This window comes from Caloenas nicobarica, chromosome 1 (genome assembly GCF_036013445.1).
Source record: "Caloenas nicobarica isolate bCalNic1 chromosome 1, bCalNic1.hap1, whole genome shotgun sequence".
Classification (NCBI taxonomy): Eukaryota; Metazoa; Chordata; class Aves; order Columbiformes; family Columbidae; genus Caloenas; species Caloenas nicobarica.
In genome coordinates this window covers 211996644-212015294 of record NC_088245.1, presented here as the reverse complement: position 1 = coordinate 212015294, position 18651 = coordinate 211996644, and the positions used below count along the sequence as shown (strand labels likewise).

At 46.2% G+C, this 18651-nt stretch overlaps 1 protein-coding gene across 6 annotated transcripts in view; it reads right to left on the bottom strand.

The window, feature by feature from the left end:
• Window positions 1–2968: 2968 nt before the first annotated feature.
• Window positions 2969–18651, bottom strand: part of PAK1 (p21 (RAC1) activated kinase 1) — a 78715-nt gene continuing 63032 nt past the window's right edge. For all 6 annotated transcript variants that reach the window (XM_065636893.1, XM_065636873.1, XM_065636885.1 and 3 more), the window contains 5 exons: window positions 13242–13359; window positions 12554–12653; window positions 10749–10945; window positions 9123–9260; window positions 2969–6970 (listed from right to left, as the gene is read on the bottom strand). In XM_065636893.1, the coding sequence (XP_065492965.1) occupies window positions 6884–6970; window positions 9123–9260; window positions 10749–10945; window positions 12554–12653; window positions 13242–13359 (640 nt within the window). In that variant the 3' untranslated portion in view covers window positions 2969–6883. The remainder of the gene's footprint in view (window positions 6971–9122; window positions 9261–10748; window positions 10946–12553; window positions 12654–13241; window positions 13360–18651) is intronic.

The following is an 18651-nucleotide window of genomic DNA, read 5'->3' as shown; positions in this document are numbered from 1 at the left end:
CACCGTGCTCAAACTGCAGATCCTCCAAACAGATGAGCGCAGGAACCAAAACTTGGAGGTCTTCTGGGTGCTGCTAAAAATCAGGGACCCAGAAAAGGCATCATCTACATGGGGTGCTGCAGTTTTCCCTGAGAGGTGTGATAAGGAACATTTCTCTGTTGTATCTACCCGCGCCTTGCTTCTCCCGATGCTAATTCCTCAATTTTGATCCCAAATAAACTAATATCCTGCAGTTACACGTAAAATAACTGTTTGCACTAGGATTTAGCTGCTGGTTTGCTGTGTCTGGCTCAGACCTGAAGCTGGGTGTTCCCCAAAGCTTCTCCTCACATTTCGTCCCCTGGTCCACCTCCATAGATCAGCTGGTCTAACACAAGGCATCACCCCTCCCTGAAAACCTTACCCCAGAGTCACTCAGGAGCTGACAGGACACAGCACTAAATTTAGGAATGAAGTAAAACTTTAAAGATCTTGGAGAGGTGCAATAATTGCACCTGTAGCCTCAGGACACCCCTCTGAGATCATCACATGGGGGTCTCCCTCCTGTGCAGATGGAAGAAAATGAGGCATTGGGAATGGAGAAGTGGGGCTGGGTTATATTTTGCAGCCAGGACATCTTAGAAGCTAGGAACAAGAAGGTTGGAAAAGACCCTCAAGATTGTCAAGTCCAACTGTTAACCCAACCCTGGCACTACCCCATGTCCCTGAGAACCTCATCTCTGCATCTGTTCAACCCCTCCAGGGACGGTGACTCCACCACTGCCCTGGGCAGCCTGTTCCAGCGCCCGAGAGCCCTTGCCGGGAAGATTTCCTAATATCTAATCTAATCGCCCACAATCCCAGCCAGTTGGGCTGCACTGCTCCTCTTGCTCAAATGACAGGGCCCTCATCTTCACCAAAAAAAAAAAAAAAAAAAAAAAAAATAGAGCAGAGAAACAGGTCTCTCCTCTGGCTTTTGCCAAAAAAGAGCTGTTGGAAAGCAGTTTTCAGCTAAAGCACCTGTTCTGGGCAGAAGGGATTTTAAAAAGTAACACGCAAACACCTTACACGAGCTGATTGTATTAAGTCCCCATTCAAGGTGTTCTTTTTTTTCCAGTGCCCTCTCTAAAATCTGGCTCAGCACCCAGCTGACTCAGGAGAGCTTCTCACTGCTCCTCACCCCACGTTCCCCAGAATCTGACCTCAGAAAAGTCCTCTCAGCACTGGGTTGGGTTTCTCAGACTTCAGAGTAAAACATCCAGCTCGGATGTTTTACGGAGAGGAGATGAACTGCAGAAGGAGGGTTGTGGTGGCACAAGTGCCCTCCACAAATCGCGATGTTCCTGCTCCCTGCTGCAATGAGGCACTCGTGCGAACAAGGATGTAGGATGATAAACTCCTGCTCTCACCATTGGCCTCATCTTCCCGACCCCGCAAGAAAAAGCGATGCTGGGGGAGGTGGTTGTAGGTACCTATCCCAAATCCTCCCCCGATTTTCTCCTCCGCACAAGGAGCTTCAGACACAAGCTCTACCTGGAGACAAAACAAGTAACCAGAAAGCAAATATTTCCCTCAATGGCCACCCGCTCCTCAAGCTGTGCTCTAGATCCTGCTTCCAGACCGATGTTTCTCGGAGCATTAACTACATCCAAACAAGTTAAAATAAGCAGTAAAACTCACACTTGCAACAGCTTTTAGCTTAATCTTATAAGATCTGATTAATCTAACAAAGGTCAGAGAAACCCAACTCCTCCTTTAAGCACTCTCAACTCTTTTCTGCTGTCACTGCAAGGGTCACGGAAACAGCAAGCGAAGGAGAATCAGGTAATTCGTTCAGGTTTTATTTGAGATTTGAGTTTTGTTTTTAAACTGGCTGGGCTGCCCTCGCACATTAAACAAACCCGGCACTACAGTAGAGTTATGCCAAGGCAGTATAAAGAGAAACACATTATCCAGCTGCTTTTAAAATGGCAACAGCCCCTGTATTTCCAGGTGGGACAGGACACAAAGACATTTGCTGGCAGGTGAAAGCCACAGTCAGAAGTGAGTAGGTGCAGAGCAAAAAGTCTTTATAAAGATGAGACCAAAGCCCGGTGGCTGCTGATACAATCCCAAAGCAGAGCTGATGGTGAAAAGATGCTGTACTGATGCTGCAAGGCAAGAGGGAACGAGCTGTGTGTCATCCACAGAAGCCTGTGTTAAATTTTCTCTTGCCGTTTCACACACCATGAAATCTGGCCCCTCTCTTCGGTTGCTTGGCACATCGAGGCCATCTCCTCCTCTCTAGCTCCCACCTTGCCTTCCCAGCTGAATTTTGTCAATTTTTCGCAAACCTCCTGGATTGGCTCCAGCTCTCTTAGCACAGGCTGTGACTCAAAGCCACGTTGCTGCTCCATGCTCCACTTCGAGCACCAATTCCTTTCCACTCTCTTCTGTCAGACACGTTGCTGCCTCAAGACGCAGCTGGCTGCTGCGGCACTCCCTGAATTTCCTCAGCAATTGTGTCATTCAAGTTCTAGCCTTTGCTTCTTCCTATCCCTCGGACCAGCTCCTTCTTCTCCTGTAGCTCTTCCCACTGCAGACATTTATTTTCGTAGCGAATTTCTGTCCAGCTCCTGTCTGTATTGCTGTTTCGTTATTGTTGGCAATTCTCAGTCAAAAATTGGGAGCTGCTTCTCCGAGATCTCATCTTTGACATTGTGAGCTGTCATTAGCAACAAACAACGAGATCCTAGAGCATTAATTATCCATACGCTTGATCCACTTGGGCTTATGACTCCAAAATACATCCACGAGCCCTCTATTACCATTGAAATAAGATGCCATTAAAAAGTCTCGTTATTTTATGGTGGGAAGATCAATGGAGAATCAGACTTCACCTTTAAGAGCTTCGACATTGAAGGTGGTGTCATCCGCTCTACAAATGGACTATGGATTCTTAATAAAGAGTGGGGTTCAAACAAATATTATTCTTGGACTTCGGTCTGGACCAATTTTGCTGTCAGCCAAGGAACCAAGTAGCTACTTACAGGCCACCACAGTCCACTCTTGCACGGTAATTTGCTGCAAACATGTCCTATTTACACCAATGTGCGGCATTTTGAGCGCCAGATGGATTAGGACACAAACAGAGATGCTGGCTAAGAAGCGACAGCCTTTTACACACCTCGCTTTTCTGACCAGGCAACATTTTTGGCACTTTCTCAAAACCAGGCCCCTGTAAAAAGGGGCATCAAGTTGGAAAAAAAACCCACGCTGCGGCAACCTCGGTTTCTTTGCAAAACAGTGGCTTTTGTGTCGATGTGGTGTTTACCCCTCGAGCCGCTTCTCAAGCCCTAACCAGACCGTTAAAGTCAAGTCGGTGTCTCCATGGAAACCTCATTTCTCAAGGAGCCTCCTTGCTGGAGAAAACCATGCACCCTCTTTGTTTAAATGGGGAACATGACTTGGTCGGAGCGTAAGGTCTGCGTAGAGAAGATCCCGTAATGACTCATCACCCAGATTTATGTCCTTCAAAACCAGATCCATTAAAAAAAAGACATTTTAAGGATAGCTAAAGGTGTGCTATTTCTGCTGCAATGAAACCAGCAAGTTCTGCTGTCCCCTCCGTCCTTGCCTTGGCTCTTCCCTCTCAGCATCACAATCCACCTTCTCCAAGGCACATGGGGTCTGTGTACCCATCTCACACAAACTCTTGGTCCCAGAGAACCCCAAATTAATTGTTTGCTGAAAGAAAAACTGGAGCTAAAGTAATACAAACCAACAGCAGTTCTTGAAATGTCTCGTGGAAGCTACTAGTAGCTTCTTAAATAAGACAGTTTTCCACCGTTTGGGAAAGATGAGTTTTAGCTTCTCCCTCCACCAAACCCTTCATAAGCCGTAGCATGTTCTATCATTTCTGGTATAGGATTGCTTGAGGTGCCTCAACAAGGAAGCTTATTTTCTGAAAGGATACTCAAACAGTTGAATATTTCATGTTCTAATATCGAAGAGGGATTTTAATATTAACAGGGAAATAAATAATTAAGCGCTGTGACTAAAAATGGTTTTGACTCAGGCGCATCAGTTCATACAGTATGTTAAAAAAAAAAAAGCCACCTAAGAAGTTCTCCAGTTGGAGTCGTTTTCAAATCACAGCAGAGTCAAGATGTTTGCAGAAAGATAAGCCCCAGAGGTGAATTTTTAAGTCGGAGTCACTATTTAAGAGATTTGTTTAGACAATAAGGTGCTGTAAATGGCTACATGAAAGCAAACACAGGTGCTGCTGCTGGGCGATGCCCAGATGAAGAGAGAATGGAGGAAAGAATGTATCTCAGAACACAAATGTTTAAGATTTTCTGAGAACTTAATGACATGACGTTCCCATTAACTTGATACTGGGTCCAGGCACACTGTTGCGGTGTAGAGGAGGGATAAAGTCATTAACGTAAATTCCTTTCCATTATGCAATAGAGAATCCAGGAGAGTGACTTAAACACATACAAATAACCTTTTCAACCTCCTTTGGAGAAATTTAGCAGAAACCTTGCCACAGGAAAATAAGCTCACATGTGCCCACAGGTAGGGCATTTCTGCATTAAAGTTCTCATCTCAATGGGATGCCGAGGATGGAGTGGGGAAGGGAATTAAAGAGAAATCGGAGCCCTTAAACACGTTTGTGCATTGGATTTAATCCTGTGCTATCAAAAGAAGTCAATTGACAAATCTGTAAGACCAGAGCCAAGTAAGATTTTAGATCAAGTGAGATCTAGTCTAGGACGGGAGGAAACGGCCTCAAGTTGCGCCAGGGGAGGTTCAGATTGGATATGAGGAACAATTTCTTTCCGGAAAGGGCTGTCGGGCATTGGAACAGGCTGCCCAGGGCAGTGGTGGAGTCACCATCCCTGGAGGGGTTGGACAGACACAGAGATGAGGTTCTCAGGGACACGGTTTAGTGCCAGGGGTGGGTTAACGGTTGGACTCGGTGATCTTAAGGGTCTCTTCCAATCAAAACGATTCTGTGATTCTAGTCCCTAATTCCTTTTTTCCCCACATACACCATCTTGAGTCTTCCAGAGGAAATATAAACAAACTCCTCATTAAAGAGAATTATTCCCTATGTCTACACAAGCTCTGAGCAGAGGAGCTCATCAATAGATCACACCCCCTTCCAGGCTGGCAGCTTTGCTGTTTTGCCCAAGGAATTAATCCTTGGATACAAGCTTTGCAAGGGGAAACTCAATATCAGAGGGAGATGAAATATATACACACAAACAGAGAAATGCTGCAAGTTTTGGCAATGGACCACAGCCTTGTGTCAAACAGTGACCACCCTGGAGCACGAAGGAGGGGAGAAGACACCACAGAAGCAGAAGCCCTCACAAACTCCATCTACACCCGGTAAAACTAGCCTAAGAGCTGTCATGTATTGTGGCGAGAATAGGAAAAATATATTTGAATTAAACCCCAGGCGGAGGAAGGAAAAGGCTGAGGCAGCAGCAGGAATGAGTTTCTGTGCAACACAAGTGCTTAGGAGAGGCAAGAGGTTCTTGCAGAATCGGTTTGAACCCACCCCATAAAAGACCAAAGCAGCACAGAGAAAGCAGCTCCCCCAGCTATAATACAGATTTCTATGGATTTTCTCTATGTGTAAAGTTACTCCCTTGAGAGCCACTTGTTTTCCCAAAGGACTACAGAAGGTGGAGTAAGAGCCAAGGTTATACTACTTCATCCAGAACATTCAAGCACCTGGTGATGATATAAAAAATAATCCCACCCAACAGATTTGTCTGGTGACACTGAATTCTCCAATCCTTCCTCAGCCTCAAGTTAAGAAACACAGCAGTCATTTTATTAAAAATCAGTATACAGTTGAACATAAGCCCAGTGTTTACAACCAATCCCTCTAGTAGTTCCAGGTTTCCCATTGTTTTACAGACTATTAGCAACCAAAGGAATCAGTAGCATAAAGAAACGACTATCATTTAAAAAAATTAACGTCCCCGCATCTCCAAGAAAGCAGCATCCATGATCAGTTTGTTTTCCATTGGACTTGCTCTAAGAAACAAGAGTTTTCAACATATTTTTGCAGGCAAATCTTATCTTTATAACAGTAATTGCTCTGTTTGCTTTATCATACAGGGCAAGGGTCTCTAAGAAGCCTCACAGCACTGATAAAATAACCCTAAAAGAGCGCTCTGTCAATTTTTCCTGCGATTCACCTTCTAGAACATCAGAAGTATTTGAGATTTCACTAGTTGAGTTGAAACTAAAGGGAGAGGGGTTCCCCCAATTCACACGATTTGGCAAAAAGATCATCCACGAATTAAGTTCCCCAGCGGCTGCAGGAATCACACAGGGGCCTTCTCCACGCTCCCTCGAAGCGTCCAGCAATGCTTTAGGATTCACGCTCTCGTTCTCCTCTCGGTTGTTCCAGCTGTTCACATTTCTGCTGCCTGCTTCTTTCCCTCCTCGAGTCATCCAAAGCACAGAGCAGCCTCGTGGTGTAGCAGCAGCGTGGCAGAAGCAGGAAAAGTCCAGCCAGCAAAGGATTTAATTTGTTAAGATAACCACGGTCTAAGGCTCCACATTATTTTTAAAAATAAACGCGGTAAGAAATACGAAAACAAACTGGCTTTGCTACGTGTAGGTCAGGTTCAGATGTTCTCAGAGAGATCTTCTCAGCCGTACAAAATACTCTTCCCCTCTCAATCCTGTCACGAGGATGGAAACACAGTTCACTGTGTAAGATCAGCAATGTTGCTGTTGCGTGCCCTTCCACGTTCAGTGATTGACACCTCTGCCACCCCTCAGGGCGGACCAAAGTTTTAAGAATACCCCTGTGAAGAAGGAGCAGAAGGGGAGTCCAGTCTCTGAAACGAACATCGAGAAGTCTTGACACGACAACTGTGTTGACTCCACCACTCTAATGGTTGTTCTTGGCTGCCTCTTTAGCTGCAATAATCAGAGGGGTAAGACTAGAGAGGGGCTTTGCGATTTTCAGGAACTGGTGCTAGGAAGAAGAAAAAAGAAAAAGGGTTACATTTTTCAGAGCATGCTGTAGAAGTCTGGTGGTTACTCAGAATATTGGAAGCTAGACCCATATGAAGCCTAACAACCTACTCTCATCTCTGAACAGGTGAAACCAAAAGGTCTGTTAACACCACAAACTTTTGGGGCTTGCCTGAAGTGATTAACAGATTTTGCACCCAACACATGCTAAATTCTCCGATGTTTGCACACGTATAAGACAAAGCAAAATTCGGCGAACTCCCCTGGGAATTATAAAGTCTTGTGAAATCTATAGTGAAATTCTGTGTGGAAGGAAGGTGGACGAAAAACAACCTGTGTGGTTCAAACGCAGGGCTTTCTGTGGGAATCACCTCTCATTTTTCTATTCCATGTTATCACAGGTATGATGAAAGCATTGCCTTGGCCTTCTACGGATATTAGACATTTGGAAAGCAGCTGGAATTTAGGAGATCAGCACAGAGCTGGCAACACAGAACCATCCAGTCAGACTCCTATACAAGGTGCTCTGTTAAGTAAAACAATATTCATTATCAAAACAGCTCTCGGATGAGAGAGAAGGGATGCAGGGCAAGTCCACAAGCTGTTCTGAAAACAAAAAGCAATTATATCCCACAGGACTTCTGAGCATCAGAAGGGATCAGTCACTCAAGGCAACATGCTTCAGAGAAAAAAAAAAAAAAAATCAGAGGCTAAAAGGTAGTTAAAACCAGGCAGAAATGTTACAGTCAAAATGTTCTCCTGCTCCAAGGAACAGAACATTACTGCTCTCTGATATTTTGGGGCTGGAAAGTCCAGGAGAAAAAGCGATCCTTCAACTACTGCCATTCTGCCAGTGATTAATGCTTCATTACAGTCTCAGAAGGCAGCAACACATCCAAAACAGAATCCTCTAGACAAACTAGTGGAAAGAAAGAAAGAAAAACATAAAAGAGAACTGTCTCACAGTTGAGGTCTTTGTGCCTCTGATCGCAGATTTATTTTATGAAGAGCTACATTTTCCAACTCCATGGCAAATTTGACAGAAGGAACAAACGAATCGCTCCTCTCATCCATGTTGGTACAAAGCCTGGCAGCTTGGCCCACCCCTTTCACCAGGAGTTCAGACTAAGACACCAGGTTTTGAGTGATGTAACTGATGACAGGGTGATGAGACACTGTCCCAGGTTGGCCAGGGAGGTCGTGGATGCCCCGTCCTTGGAGATATCCCAGGCCAGGCTGGACGGGGCTCTGAGCAACCTGAGCTGGGTGAAGATGTCTCTGCTCATGGCAGGGGGGGCACTGGATGAGCTGGGAAGGTCCCTTCCAACACAAACCATTCTATGATTAAGCTATCTCACAAGCTTTGTTCCATCACCTCTCCAAGGAGTAATAACTGGCAAAACGTGGTAACACCAAACTGCTCCAGTTAAAGCAGGCTGTGCATATTCCAAAGAGCTTTGTGACCCCTCCACCAGAAGGGAGACTATCAGAGCTCGAAACCCTCCTGCTGTCCAAATTGGAACAAGCACGGCCAGACCATGACAACCCATACAGATGTCAGGTCCAGCTGTGTGAACAAGTCATGAGAATTAAGGGGCTCAGCATTTGGCAGGCCTGAGGCACAGCTATTATTTGAGGTTGGTTACAGAACACGCTGCACAGCTGCTCCTAGTAGCAACTACAGCATAAAAAGTCTGTTAATACTTTATATAGATTTAGGTTTGGGGGTTGTTTCCTTTTTTTTTTTTTTTTTTCTGGCAGGTTACCTTAGCTGTGCTTGTGACTTCAGCTAATACAGTATTTAAGATCCCAAACAAGATGCCTCCATAAGGGATACAATAGGATGAGGGGCAATGGGCACAGACTGAAACATTAGAGGTTCTAGCTGAATATGAGGAGAAACTTCTTTCCTTTGAGGTGCCAGAGCCCTGGACCAGGCTGCCCAGAGAGGTTGTGGAGTCTCCTTCTCTGGAGACATTCAAACCCGCCTGGACACATTCCTGTGTGATCTGCTCTGGTGACCCTGCTTTAGCAGGTGGGTTGGACTGGATGATGTCCAGAGGTCACTTCCAATCCCAGCCATTCTGTGATAAGCCTGGCCTCACTCAGGCTTGCACAATTACATGGATTCAGCCCTGTTCCCCATCCCCTACCTGTAGCAGCTCTTTCGCAGAACCTCTCTTTTCCACGTCCATTTCAAGACAGCGATTTAAGAAGTCTCGGAATATGGGTGAAAGCTTTTCTGGATTCTGCAGTTCTGGAGTCCCGTTAGTAGCAATGAGATACAGGGCCTAGAGCGAAAACAAGCACCAAAGAAACAGGAGGTTATGCAGGTTAGATTCCATTTCTGGATTACAGAAACACCCATTTCTCTTCTCTCTCCCCCCAGTTCAATAGGGTGGAAAAAACCCACCTTATCAGGGTGACCAATCAGTGCTTAAGTTTCAGCAAACAGAATAGCTGCCAGCCCTATTTTTATGTGGATGGGATCCAATCCTTTATTGTTTAACCCTCGTAATCTGGGTTCGGATCCTGCAACCCTCTCAAGGGATTAGGAGGACAAAAACAACATTCCAGAGTGTATTTACATAGGGAAGTTAACTGGCATGACTCTGCCAGTGCTAGACTCCTGCAATAACTATATTCTCATGGGAAGGTACCCTTGAATAAATAGGAGATTTCGTTCTGTCGGTACTTTGCCTAAGTGCACAAGGCCGAAAAAGTCAATACAATAAAGACGCAGTTGGCTTCTGACGACAGATGTCCAGCAGATCCTCAAGCAGCTTTTAACATCTTGCAGAAACAAGTGGTTTTGCTACTGTTTGGCGATGAAGACTTCACACACACACATACACACCCCACCTCTGAGAATCAAGGAACTCAGAATTCATCCATTTCAGGATTTCCTGCAAGGAACCTCATGGATGGATTTTCAAAGGAAACGGAAATCTGTCAGAGGTTTGTTAACACACAGGCGCTTTGAGCACATCACTCGGCACATCCCATGGGAGCAGTCTGATAGCGTGGGAATTCGCACAACTTGAGTTAAACGAGGCCAAAGTACTGTTACTTAACCACCATCGGTTAACTCAATACTCCGTTTCTTTCCTTTCACTCTGCTGCTGATCTTCTCTCCCTAAAATCACTTCCAGTGCAAAAGATGGAGACAGAAGTTAAACAGAATTTTTCTAGATGCCCTCAGCCTGTGTAGCTGCGGGAGAAGCCATAAACCTGGCTTGTATTAAGAGCAGGTACGTCCCTACAAACTGACAGCCATCTCCTGTTTCATTAAAAACTAAACAAGGAAAGCACACTAGGAGGTTTAAACCCTGTCTAAAGGCTTACTAAACTTGTAGCTTTATTGGGAGCATGCAAGGAGGAATGATCTGCCAGTAAGAAAGATCTCCATTTACAGAACAGTAACATGCCATATTTTTGAACTTAAGGAGAACTCTTCTCTATTCACAGGGCACAAGGATTCAAAAACTCAGCTGTTTCGGTGCCACCAGCTACTCTTTCTGCTTTTATCAGCACCTCCAGAAAGTGGGGAAATTATGAGTGCGTATGATTTAACTCAGAGTCAACCAGGGTGTCTACACAGGAAGAATCCCCATCTCTGCAGCCCAACTATGGCTTTTAATTAAAACAATTTCAGTCTTCTCACTACGATATCTAAGGAGATACAGGGGCTGCGGGTGGTGAAACTGCAGTGCCTCCTTTAGAGCCTAGTTTCACAAGCAAGTGCGGCAAAAACCTGAGGGCAAAAGGAACTTGCTTACTCTCAGTGGGTTCTCGTTGAGGTAGGGGGGCTCTCCCTCGATCATCTCGATGGCCATTATGCCCAGCGACCAGATATCCACTTTGGGCCCATACGCTTTCCGCGTCACCACTTCAGGTGCCATCCAGTACGGGGTCCCCACCATGGTGCTGCGTTTGCTCTGCTCAGGAGTGATCTGGGCACAGAAGCCGAAGTCAGCTGGAAAATTGAAGAGAAAGGCGAAAAAAAACCAGACTTAGACATCAGCAAGTTTCTTCAAAAACAACACTTCTGGTGCCAGAGCCGTAGTACACGTTACTCTGCTGCGCTGCCTGGTGCATTGCTGCTGCAACTGTGAAAGGAGTGGTGGTTTTGTGGCTAATAGAGAAGACGGTGTTGAGAATTAAGTCTCTAAATCTGAGGATGGCAGAGCTGCCGACTCGTCTATGTGAACGATGGGAACCAGTAAATAACTGTATAAGGACATTGAGACACCTGACTATGCTTGAAGCCATCTCTCTCAAACAGGATTTGCTTCACAGAGTAAACAGTGTCCAGAATAAGGTTAAAGTATCTAAATTTATACTGATTATTTTCTTCAAATAGACAGAAGGATGGAGACCCTTCACACAAAGATTGCTGGGTTCTGTGTCTTATTTGTATTAGATTTGCCAAAAGAAAACTAATTTTGTTCTTGTGAGCCCAGCAGAATGAACACAGCAAGACGCACTGTCCATTCTGACCCCCTATGGCACCGCAGGTCTAATTTTAGAGCAGAATGATGAAAATTAAACTGATCCCTAGCTGAGTTTTCATCAAGGTTAACAACCAGGAAAGGTACATATGGTTCATAACAGAGCAAACCTCCAGCACAGCCAACAAGCAGCTCAGGTCCAGAAGGTTACCACATCATATCAACAGGGACTTCTCTAACTTTAAACTACAGCCTGGTACCTGCAAACTGTGCTCAAAGAGGTTATTCCACAAGAACCGAGCACTTTGACCCTGATCAGCTATTCATCATTAGCACTCCAGAGTTTTCACTGTACCACAGTACAGCTTTAGTCTAAAAAGCAATTATGTGGAAAAAACCCCACCTTCTTACTCAGCATATCTGCACTGTGTGAATTTTGAGTCATATCTGCTGTCGCTGCCGACCAAAATAGATTTATTTATGCCTATTGGGTGCTAGCCAACAGAACTGAGAGGGAGAGAAAGGAAGCATAATTCTGTTAAAGCTATAGGTGGAAGATAATCATTCACTAGTTTCCAGACTTATCTCTGCATGGACAATGACAAGCACAACAGCCACCTTAGCACCCGAGGGGCAGAACAGTCTCAAGATCTTCATTATCGGTGATAACACAAGGAGCAAACATCATTTAGAGTTCAATCTGGGTTGGTGTTGTAAGATTAAATGTTTCCTAGTTACACAGTTTTCAATTCTCCCTCCACTCCCCCTGCTCCCCAGGTACCTGTAGTATTTTCCAGACTGAAGAGATCGCTCACAAATAAAGACTTCTGGCCCTACACCTTCAAACCCAGCTTTCTAGACTGGCATTAAAATACTGTTATTTTAGTCCACAAAAACAAATGACCCAAAGCTAAATGAACCCCAAATCTCACTTTGAGTCTGGTACCAGTTGACAAGGATTCAAGCTTACCAATCTCCATCAAAATCTCAAAAATACCTACAGGAACATTTCTACAGTCTCTTCATCATCACGGCATCAAGCATCTCAAACACCCATCTCCCCAAGAGGCCCATAACAGATAACAGCCCTGGCTTGATAATTCAAATCGTCACCAGGACTGTTCCCCACATACTTAGTTTGACAGAGCCATCCATTCCCAGCAGGATGTTGTCACTCTTGATGTCTCTGTGAATAACTTGGTTTGAATGGAGGAATTCCAGAGCTTGGAGACACTGAAAAAAAAAAAAAAATAACTAAGGTATTCTTACTGTGCATGAAATTATTCGCCAGTCACAATTAGCCAACTAATAGACTCTAATAATGTGCATTTTGAGTAGCAAGGGCTTAGTGTCTTAGAGTCTTTCATATATTCAGTATGTGCAGGGCTACAGAGAGGTATCTCACTGGGATCAGCGGGTCCTGGGAGGACAGGTTAGTACCAAAAGACCTGGAGAACAGGCAAAACCAAGGGGATTCCAACCCCATTTTGCACTCCAGTCCTCCGTCTAGGACAGGGGTGCCAAACTCATTTTCGCCCGAGGCCATGTCAGCCTCACAGTTGCCTTCAAAGGGTCAAATGTAATTTTAGGATTGTATAAATTTGTCCCCAGTGAAAATGAGTTTGACACCCCTGCTCTCTGGTGAAACATATTAGGCTTGCATTAGGACTGTGTGCTGCAACCTCCCAGATGAAATCCATCCTCTGAAAGAATAACTACAGAATACAGAGACAACTATTCCTAAGGAAGCAGTGACAGGTCGTGGAAAGCCTGTGTCCCCTTCCCAATCACAGCTCCCTCCAAGAGCGAGCATTGCTTTACCTCTCGGCACACAGCTGCGATTTGTCCTTCGTCCATGCAGGTCTCTGTCACAACATCTGTCAGGGAGCCTCCGGCCAAGTATTCCATGACCACCCAGAGCTCTTCTCCTACAAGATAACTGAAGAGACAAAAATCAAGATTTTAAAACCAGCAAGGATGAGCAGGCCACTGTTTACCTAGCCAGAATGCTGTCTTAGAAGTACGGAAAAACCACAAGGCTTGAGCGTTGTACTTAACAGCACTGGAGCACCTGGTACTCGTGGTACTTTCTGAAGACGGGAGGATCTGATCACAACCTGAATGAGCAGAGGGAAGGGTGAGTGCAGATAATGGGGGAATGGGCTACGAGTTTCCTGGCCATAAAAGCAAGGCTGAATTTTTCTGCCATGGAAAAGGCCCAGACTAAGATGGAGACCCAACTTTGCAATTCCTGCTGCTGCTGGGAGAGAAAGGGAAGAGCTACAAGAATCACAGAGTCACAGAACATCAGGGATTGGAAGGGACCTCAAAAGATCATCTAGTCCAATCCCCGTGCCAGAGCAGGAACACCCAGATGAGGTTACACAGGAATGTGTCCAGGCGGGTTTTGAATGTCTCCAGAGAAGGAGACTCCACAACCTCACTGCGCAGCCTGTTCCAGGCTCTGGCACCCTCACTGAGAAGAAGTTTCTTCTCATATTTAAATGGAACCTCCTGTGTTCCAGTTTGTATCCATTGCCCCTTGTCCTATCATTGGTTGTCACTGAGAAGAGCCTGGCTCCATCTTTGTGACACTCACCCTTTACATATTTATAAACATGAATGAGGTCACCCCTCAGTCTCCTCCAAGGTAAAGAGCCCCAGCGCCCTCAGCCTTTCCTCACATGGGAGATGCTCCACTCCCTTCAGCATCTTCGTGGTTCTGCGCTGGACCCTCTCCAGCAGTTCCCTGTCCTTCTGGAACTGAGGGGCCCAAAACTGGACACAATATTACAGATGAGGTCTCACCAGGGCAGGGTAGAGGGGCAGGAGAACCTCTCTGACCTACTGACCACCCCCTTCTAATCCCCCCCAGGTCCCATTGGCCTTCCTGGCCACAATGGCCCAGTGCTGGCTCATGGTCATCCTGCTGTCCACCAGGACCCCCAGGTCCCTTTCCCCTACACTGCTCTCCAATAGGTCATTCCCCAACTTCTACTGGAACCTGGGGTCCAAGTGTGCAGCCCGGACATCTGGCACACAGCACGGCTTTGGAGGGCTCTTGCATCAGAAGAGGTGGCTTGTGGCTGCTCTGTCACCACTGCCATCCTGCTGTCCTAAGCAACAGGCCTGGGGGATGCAACAGATGGCTGACCACAAGTAACAGAGAAACAACATCTTCTTATTAGCATCACACATTTGAAAATCACCTGCATCATTTTTAGGCTTCCAAACCAGTTTGGGATTTTGTCTGAAAAATTCAGAACCGTTCATAAGGGCAACTGAGAACATCTTGCTGGATGCGATAGCAATTCTAAAGATTTAAAACAAAAAAGGAAAGTCTAAAAGGGCAGGTCTTGTCCAAAAAGGCCTGTATGAAGGTAGGGAGGAGAGAGTTGAGGTGAGGGTGAGTTTTCTCAGCCATCTGGGAGATTCTCTGCTGGGAGTGTGTGGGCTCATGTCTAAAAGCAGAAGACCTGGGATGAAGACTTCAGCATTAACTCATTTAAAAGAAAACAAACAACAAACCCAAACCACCAACCACTTCTGCCCTTTTGGGCCCATCTGGAAAAACATCAATACAATCTTCCATAAGAGATACATTGGGATGACACATTCCTGAAGGAAGGAATCACCAGCTTGAAAACTGGAAAACCCACCTTCTCAGTCAATCTTTCGTTTTTAAAGTGAGTAGACAAATGAGTCAAGAGAGAGGGCAGAGAATCTAATTAAAAGCTTCTGTTAGAGTTCATGAAGTAGACGTTTGCTTTGCTCTGAAACACTGATCCTACTGAAGAGCGAACAATGAATTCACTACAAACCAAAGGCAAAAAGCAGCAAAGGTTCTAGGGAACAATTACATAGAAAGCAACAGTAAAGAAAAAAGAAGATATTAAGCCCAACTTGGCAAGGAAAGTAGAAAGAGATAAGTGAGACATCACAGGAGTGGGCAGGAGGTATGATTTGACCCCCAAAAGGACATACTGATGAAAAACTCCCCCAAAATAAGAACTGTAGTCTGAGCTGTGTGACAGAAGTGATACAGCTATGGAGAACTTTTAATATTGGAGACAAAGATGGTGATGCTGAAGACTGCGCAGGGAGTCAGAGTCCGGAGTTTCTTTCAGGACACAGAGCCCAAGGACACAGGGCTGCACTCCCTGAGCAGACAGGTCTCCAGCTCCACTACGGAAGCAAAGCTGATGCACTGGTAGATTTTTCCCCGGCATCACAGACACCAGCAAAAACAGTATCACCTGCACAGCTTGGAGTGACAAAGAAGCAGCAGAATTGCTTTCAGAAGTGCTCCTGCCAACTCCACAGGTCATCTACCTTCTAACGGGCTCTGGAAGCCACTCCATCCACACCCGTCCTTCCTGCCCCTCTTCTGTTGTTGCTGCTTCTTCACTCCTGCCAAACCAGGCTCTCTCCAGTGCCCCCTCAACAAATCAGTGTCACCCTGAACAGAACAATCACAGAAACACAGGCTGATTGGGGTTGGAAGTGACCTCTGGAGATCATCCAGTCCAACCCACCTGCTAAAGCAGGGTCACCAGAGCAGATCACACAGGAATGTGTCCAGGCGGGTTTGAATGTCTCCAGAGAAGGAGACTCCACAACCTCTCTGGGCAGCCTGTTCCAGGGCTCTGGCACCTCAAAGAAAATAAGTTTCTCCTCGTATTCAGATGGAACCTCCTGTGTTTCAGTCTGTGCCTGTTGCCCCTCGTCCTGTCATTGGGCATCACTGAACAGAGTCTGGTCCATCCTCTTGACATCCACCCAGGAGATATTTATCAGCATTGATGAGATCCCCTCTCAGCTTCTCTTCTCCAGGCTGAACAGACCCAGCTTTCTCAGCCTTTCCTCATCAGAAAGATGCTCCAGACCGCTCAGCATCTTCATAGCCTGAACGCTTCCCTTCATTGCCATCAGCACCCTCTGAGCCCAGATCCACGTGACTGTAAGGACGGGGGCAGAATGGGCTCCGCTGCTCCTGCGTGACCATCTCAGGTTGCACACGCCGGGAACAAGCTGGTGTCTCTCTGCAGCCAGAAGGGATGGAGCGAGCCAAGAACCACGCTGTGAACCAAAGCCGGGCCATGAGCAGCCAAAGGCACATGCCAAGGCCCAGGGACCTCAATAATTGATAGATCTGACATAACACGCAGGGAGGGGGAATTAACGGTGGCTCCCCGCCAGCTGCTGCTGAGCCACTGTCATTTCAGAAGACTGGGTGGTACCATCTTGGGGATCTTTTCACTCTCTTACTGCAGTAGAGGCCAGTTTTAGTCACTGAGCCGCCTGCTGTAGGTGTGACTCAAAACCACTCTCTCAGCAGTTCCGGAGACACCACCAGCAAGTCCATACGCCTACATGCTGCTCTCCACGTGATGTCAGGCACAGCATGGTGTCACACCTTGTCACCTACAGTCACCTTCCAAAACAAGGCTGGCAGTAAAAACAAGCTGATTAAAGTCTTTGAGGAAGAAGGTCATCTACAGCTTTCTTTCGATCCATCTGCAAGAGCAGCTGATGTCTGCTCCTGTAAGGTGTTCCTCACCTTCCACTTAGATACTTCAGGAAGGTGTCCACCAAGCCCTTTCCATCACAAACACATACCAGTCAATCACAGGCCTTTTTTATTGATAAGCTTAATCTTTTGCCCAGAAGAACAAGATCATTCATTACAGATTTGTGCCCCAGTAACATGCCTCCAACATGCAAACACAAAATTAGCCTGGAAAGAAATAATTGTTTTCTTGTAGCATGACTGTCATACATCTTCAGCTTTATTCACTAACCTTCCACTCCGAGTTGAGTTTGGGGTGATGGTAACAGTGGCTACCACTTAAAGAGAGGATTTGTGGCATTTATTAGGTTAATGAGACTTGTTCAGAAAAAAAAGAAACCAAAGGGCAGGAGTTTATTTTGCCTAACACTGGGCATCTGATGCCTGAGTTTACCTCACTCATGCAGTAGAAAAACACTCCTACCTCCAGAAGGTAACTCAGCACAACTGGCTGCTTGTCTGCGCAGGAAAACCAGTGTCACTGTCTTCATGCTTCTAAATTCAGCTCCTGAGTACAGCTGAATTAGGCCACGTCACTACCTCGAATGTCACAGCACACCTTCGTGCAACTCTGGCCACTGACACTGCAGCAGAAAAGCCGTCTGAAGCATAAATGCACTATTTGCTCAGTGATGTCTGGGAGGATAGCAAACCAGCCAGACCCCTTAACCACACGCAAGCAGGTAAGAGAGATTAAAGCCCTTGCATAAAGGCAGGAGTTGAGGTCAAGAGAAGCGAGAGAGCTGGTTTATACTGATGAGAATCTTGCAGCTCCCATTAGGGACTCAGGAAGGGAGACAACATCAAAAACAGAACTGCAAAAAAGAACCCAGGTCCCACAGTGGCAAGTGCATCCTTCCTCATACTTCCTTCTGCAACAGCAGTAGGCAGAAGCCAGCATGTGGTATCAAAACATCAGCTTCATTTTGTGCTCAGGAAGCAAATGGGCATATTAGGTCAGGCAGGAGGGATGCAGGACCCTGCAGTTGCAACGCTGAAGAGGCACAATCACAGAATCACAGAACGGTTGGGGCTGGAAGGGACCTCTGGAGATCATCCAGTCCAACCCACCTGCTAAAGCAGGGTCACCAGAGCAGATCACGCAGGAATGTGTCCAGGTGGGTTTGAATGTCTCCAGAGAAGGAGACTCCACAACCTCTCTGGGCAGCCTGTTCCAGGGCTCTGGCACCTCAAAGAAAAGAAGTTTCTCCTCATGTTCAGACGGAACCTCCTGTGTTTCAGTCTGTGCCCGTTGCCCCTCGTCCTGTCATTGGGCACCACTGAAAAGAGGCTGGTCCATCCTCTTGATACCCACCCGGGAGATATTTATAAACATTGATGAGATCCCCTCTCAGCTTCTCTTCTCTGGGCTGAACAGCCCCAGCTCTCTCAGTTTCTCTTCATAAGAAAGATGCTCCAGACCCCTCAGCATCTTCGTAGCCGCTGGACTCCCTCCAGTAATTCCTTGTCCTTCTTAAACTGGGAAGCCCAGAACTGGACCCAGTACTCCAGATGCAGCCTCACCAGGGTAGAGGGGCAGGACAACCTCTCTCGACCTGCTGGTTACACTCTTCTTAGTGCACCCCAGAAACAGGCACAAGAACACCCATGTTCATCCTAGTTGACATCCTGTCCATTTGCAGCACCTAAACAAAAGCTAAT